Raw genomic sequence first — 6,426 nt, 5'->3', positions numbered from 1 at the left:
TATATATATAGTGGTAACTCCGAAACCGAAACAGTATGCAATAGTATGCAAAAATAGACCAATACCAAAACATTCCATTCCAATAAGCAAAACCAAAATGGTAATCATGACAGTGCTCTAGACACAATGTTGAATTAGTAAATGTACTGCCATTTGTTTTTATCATTTACACCTTATTAGATAGGCTTCAACTGTCTTCAATAAGTTTTTTTTTTTTTTTGAGAAGAAACTGTCTTCAAGAAGTGATTACGCACATAAAGTCTTGATTGAAAATTTCTTAATATTTTTGTATAGTGTGATGGCTTATTATAAGCTGATAAACTTTTTTTTTAAACGGGAAAACACATAATTAATTGTGGAAATTACCATTTGTTGTCAGTTCTACGTATTTTCAACAGTAATTTAGAAGCTAATCAAACATAGCTTCTAACATATATATGGAAATAGGTAATTAGCAAAATCATAAATGCAATGTACGGAAATATAGTCCTAGATGGACAACAATTATCCTTCACTCAAAAAATAAATAAATAAATAAAAAGATAATAATTATACTCTTTTTTTTTTTTTTTGAGAAAGAATAATTATACTTTTTGGTGTGCTAGATTAGTCAAAGTATACTCCCCTAAGCTCACGTTTATAAATAGACTTACAGTTTATTTCTTTCTCCAAAGAAACAGGTTAAGCTCATTAGTCATTAAAGCTCTCTCACAAAATCCGCCTGTTATTGCTTCCTCTAAAACATGAAGGTAAATTAAACCTCGTTACACCTAAAACGCAAAACAAGCGAGTTCTGAAACTTGATTTTACTTTTATCTCTAGTCTTTAAGAAACAGCAAAAGTTTTTGGTATAATGTGTGTGTTATAAATTTAGAACTAAATTCTGTGCTTTTTATCTTATGTTACAGCAAAAAATAGTGATCAAGGTGCGGAATGACTGTGACAAATGCACAAGAAAGGCCATGAAGATTGCCTGCAAAGCAAATGGTTAGCATCAACCGAGAGAGAGAGAGAGAGATTGGCTTTTAAGAAACTATATATGGAGAAGGTACTTACAATGTTCATTAATTTTACAGGTGTGAACTCAGTGGCAATAGAAGGATCTGATAGAGATCAGTTGGTGGTGATTGGTGAAGGTGTTGACTCTGCTAACTTGACCTGCTCGTTAAGGAAGAAGCTTTGCTATGCCGCTTTATGGAGCGTGGAAGAAGTGAAGGCAAAACCAAAACCAAAACCAGAAGAGAAACCAGTTCAGAAGCCAAACAAACACCCATCTTCAACATGTTCTTGTGGCTGTCCTCAGTTACCCATGTGCCCTCAATATCCACCATATCCCATGTTATATGAAGCGAAAGTCTATGATTATACTCCGAATCAAAGTTACTGCCCCATCATGTGATATCCAACGTTTTCTAAAATAAGAAGTTTTGGACAAAACAATTAATTTTCACATGTTCTATTAGGGCATGATATGATTAATGCATAATAAAAATAGTATTAATAATGGTGAATTCAGACCAGTGGTATTGTTCTAATTACATGCCAATTTGGCAGTTTTGAAAAATGTTATGTTCCTAACATTATTGTTAGGTTGAGATGTGTTAAATTATGGATGTTTCTCGCTAGGTTGATCTTTTGAGCAATTGCTAGAACAATAAAGAAGCAACTGGTATATTCTTGTTAAACATATATATATATATATATATATATATGACATGGATCAAGGGAGGTTTTATGGTGCTTTTTTAATTTCTAAAGGAATATAATGTATCTGTGCATCAGTACATGGCATGCTGGTCTTCACAAGCAAGATTGGCAATGGCAACAGGACTAACAATTGGGTACTGGATGCTCTGATAAGTGACATCAATGTTTCTAATAATGCAGCATTATGCATACGTGGCTGTCTCATCCTTTATGAACAAATGGTCTCCCAAACTCTCGGCTCTCATGCTGGTTCCCTTGTTTGCTTTTGTTGCTATGGCTGCTGTAATATTAGTACTTTTGTACCTTCTTTTTTTCTTTTTCTTTTTTCAGTTTCCTTGTACTTTGTGATTGAAGTATCAAAAACAAAATGATTGATAGACGAGTTTGATGCTCATGCTTCATCTGCTACAAGGATTTATTATTATTGTTATTATTATTTACCAACTTGCAATATAGAGAAGTAACTTTGTTGTCTAGAGACTAAACAAGGACAGAACCAAGATTTTATCTTTAAGGGCTGAAAAGTATTAACAAAAAGATTTTCACCGTTCATGAATAAAAAACTAAAAAAAAATACAAAAACTCGAAACTAAATTAATATGTGCAAATCCAAACTAGCATCAATATTAACAAAATATAAACTAAAGACAAATAATAATTATTTCTTAATACATTTCAATTCGATCATATATTAAAATGAAATTTGACGTTCTTTTCAATTTTAAAATTATCTATGATTTATTTTATATTAAATTTTGAAATAATATTCTTATCATTTCGACTCGATCATCTATTGTGAAAATTAGTTTTGACAATATTCATGACTAAAATAAATGTGCACAATTGGTTTTCTTATAACTAAGAATCGCCATGTGCACAATTGGTTTTCTTATAACTAAGAACAGTGACTGGGATGTACATTTGCTCCAAATTTTCAGTATTCAAGGATTTAATTATCATTGTCAATAACCAAAAAAAAAAAAAAAAATTTAAATCCAAACACAAAAACAAAATTTCGAATACTTATCCTCATTCTCTCAACTTTATATTCTATAATATATCTAAAATTCTTCTAAGATGTTTCCAAGTAAAAAAAAAAAAGTTTTAAAAGTACTTAGACAAATTGTTTAAATGGAGTAAAATAGAAACAAAACAACATTAATTCAAATGCCAGAGTTTAAGGGCCCATTTGATAAAAGATTTATAATAACGTTATTTAAGTTTTATGAAAATACGTGTGGATAAAAAAATGTGTAAAAATACATGTTATGAAGTTTAAACAACAATTTTCGTTGTTTAAACTTCGTTACCAAATGGGACCTAAATTTTTACTTTGTACGTATCACAATCATCATCAAACAGGTAAGTGTCCCAAACAAAGACATTTGAATAAGAATACAAAAGGTTAAACACAATAATTTGAATTCAAACATGTTGATAGCAATAACAATACTTTTCTACCACCAAAATGGACTAAATGGGCCCTTTTTCCATCTTTTGTAGGGAGTCAATTTTTTTGTTTTACCCATATGTTAAAATCGTATATCTCTAAATCTACTGTTTTTATAAAGAATATAAAATTTTAGGATGGACCATGACCCACTTGATCTATATAAGATTTGGTCACTAATTCTAAAGACATCGAGCCTAGGTGCACCACGCTTATGACCATACATGTTTCGGTTAAGCATTCACATCAAATTGTCCAAAAATTCATTTCTATTTTAGTATAAGATCTTTTTTTTTTTTTTTTTTTTTTTTAATTTTATTTTACATACTCACTTTTCAGAACACACTATATCAAATTATCTATTTTATACTGCATTTCATTAAAATATCAATTTTTTATGATTTTTAAATTGTTTCTCTAACTCTTCCTTCATCCTTGAGAAATATGTAAACAATAAAGAATAAGAAAAAGAAAAACTTAATGCAAGATGAATAATACCAGTGTAAACTTATACGGTTACTATAGGAATCATGTTTCAATCCTACCTATATCATGTCACAGATGCCATAAGTTCGAAATATTATGTTATCTATAAGAAAATAATTTTAGAAAAAAACTTATTTGGGATTGAGTAGGCCATTTAAGAAAGGATGTCATTGGCTAATATCTTCTAATGTAGGACTATTTGATTAGGACATTCGCATCAGTTTGTTCAATAAAAATTCTTATCTAATTTAGCATAAGACTTATTTTTTCCATTTTATATACTCACATTTCAAATTACCTCACATCAGATTATCTTTTTCACACTAAATTTCATTAAAATATTCTTTTTTCTTAACTTTTTAAAAATTATTTCTCTTTTTTCACACACAACAAATTCCATTTTATCATTTGGGCTTGGTTGGCTAAAATGTGACACTTTTTCTATTATATAAGCACTAGTTTAAGTGTTCTTAGGACTTGAGGTGTTTGCTAAATCTTAATCTCTACTGTTTTCTCCAAAAAAAAAATATATATATATATATATATATATTTATATAAAACCAAAGCCTACCTATTTGTGAGGTAGACTGAAATAATTTTATAAAATCTTAAATTAATCAAGAAATTACACCATTACATGATTTGCTCTTGTATGACTTCAATTTGTGTTACAATTTGATGAAAAAGTCATTGCTTGAACGTGCAATGGCTTACAAAAAACTTACCAGACTATTTTAGATACTGTAAAAAATAACTCAAAAATTCAGATATTAAAACTTTTAAAAGACCAAAAAATATTAAAGAATCAAATGATTTATGGCTTAGAAATTATTGAAACAAAACAAAATATATATTACTAAAAAATAGAAAAATATAAGAAAAAGATTGGGTTACATTCTAAAGAATAATCAATGGCTATAAGTTTGCACCCTATCATAAAATATCATGTTAGTGAAGTAGAGAGATGATAATAATAATAATAATAATAATAATAATAATATCAATGTTTGAGTTTGAGTTTGAGTTTAAGTTGGACTTGTTAGAGAGATAGAGTTTCGCTCCTTGTTAAGTTTGGATTAAACAAAAATAATTTTATTTAAATAAATAAACAATTTTATTTAAATATTGTGCTAACGTGGAAAATTTTGGTTTTATATATATACTAGTTAAAAGCCCATGTGTTGCACGGTTTTATCATAATCTTATATAATCTATACTATATAGAAGAGAATTCTTCTCTTTTAACTGGACTTTTACGTGGTTCAAAAATACCCTCATTAATGAAAGGTAATTTTATTTAAAAATAGGATCATAAATGTTAAATAACAAGTTTCATTTTGAATTTAAAAAGAAAATTCCTAAATTTTATATTTTTTTTCCCTTCACGTTCAAAAAAGAAATTACAATTACTACTTATCTCTAAAGTTTATCCTTTTTATTGTTTGAAAAATAAATAAATAAATATATTTCTAAATTATAATAGATACAAATTATTAACATTTACCTAGGCCCTTTTGTAGATATACTCTAGTTATGTAATATATTATAAACCCGATTAAAAACACTAATATTACTATTTTCGTGTGTGTTCTAATAAGTATTACTGTTTTACTAAAAAAAAAAAAAATTACCCAAAAAAAATAGAAGAGCCATTTAGTATGTACGTGCATGAACGCATGCTCAGAGGCTTGTGTGTGTGTGTATATATTATTTGAAAAACAATAACAAAATAAATTATTATTATAAAGAAATGAATAATGAGTTTTTAATTGCTATGCCATGTGGTCCATGCATGCATCATGAATTGAGCTACTGCTTCATATGTATCAAAATTTATATCTTTGTTTGGAATTTCTACCGATGGTGAAGCGAAATCAAAATATGTGCACAGGGTAATCCTCTTTTTAGAAATTCAATAGTGTACAAAACTACATAGAACTCACAATATATTTTTAATTATTTCTAAATAAAAATATTAATTGTGATAATATGTTTTTAATATAATTACTATAATTAACATGTAATTATGAAAAAATTGTCATTTTGAAATTTGAAGGCTTTTTATTTGATAATATTTAGTTTTTCATCATACCTGTAAGGCTGCATCTCCCAAACTACTGACCTTGTACAATGTCTTTTATCAATTGATCCAATTTTATCTTGAAGACTCTAGTCTTGATCAATATTAGGTATGTCTTCAGGGTTTTTGCGAGGTATTTCATGTCTTTGCAAATTTGCAACAACATTAGCATCTTGGTTTATTGAAGTATTCATTAAGAAGATCAATTTTACTTGGAAACAAATTTATTATAAAATAAATTTCCACAATTGAAGTAGATCGATACAAATTTATTATGTAAAATAAATGTATGACTATATTGATTACCTTCAATTGTTCATTGCTTATATGATCTGTTTGTAAGAATAGTGTTTATTTGTCTTTTGTTGGCTAAACCTATAGATCTTGATAGTCACAAAATACAGCCAATTACAGAGCACCATGTATTGCTGCTAAGTTTTGCTATCACTATTCAGAAGCCAACAGAAATTTGCCAAGTGTCATGTAAGAACCAATCACGCATCAATGCACGTGTAAGCAATGACTCAAGCAGCCTCGCACGTGTAAGCGATGACTCAAGCAGTCCAGCACGTGTAAGCAATGACACAAGCGAACCAATCAGGCTGTGACATGTATCACCAATCAAGTTCCACCGCATGTCGCTCACCCACCCCAAAACTCCTATAAATAGAAGTCTTCTTGAGACATTTAGGAGGACTAGGAT

At 28.7% G+C, this 6,426-nt stretch overlaps 1 protein-coding gene across 1 annotated transcript; it reads left to right on the top strand.

Annotated features, from left to right (window-relative positions):
• The first annotated feature begins 587 nt into the window (after positions 1-587).
• LOC126697923 (heavy metal-associated isoprenylated plant protein 47-like) lies at positions 588-2,084 on the top strand. The gene is made up of 3 exons (XM_050395062.1): positions 588-749; positions 909-987; positions 1,077-2,084. Exons 1-3 carry the CDS (start codon positions 744-746, stop codon positions 1,397-1,399), a joined length of 408 nt encoding a protein of 135 aa, XP_050251019.1. The 5' UTR covers positions 588-743; the 3' UTR covers positions 1,400-2,084.
• Positions 2,085-6,426: the final 4,342 nt, after the last annotated feature.

Source organism: Quercus robur, chromosome 8 (assembly GCF_932294415.1).
Source record: "Quercus robur chromosome 8, dhQueRobu3.1, whole genome shotgun sequence".
NCBI lineage: Eukaryota > Viridiplantae > Streptophyta > Magnoliopsida > Fagales > Fagaceae > Quercus > Quercus robur.
Note: the sequence above shows the minus strand (reverse complement) of the source record. Positions and strands in the feature narration are given on the sequence as shown.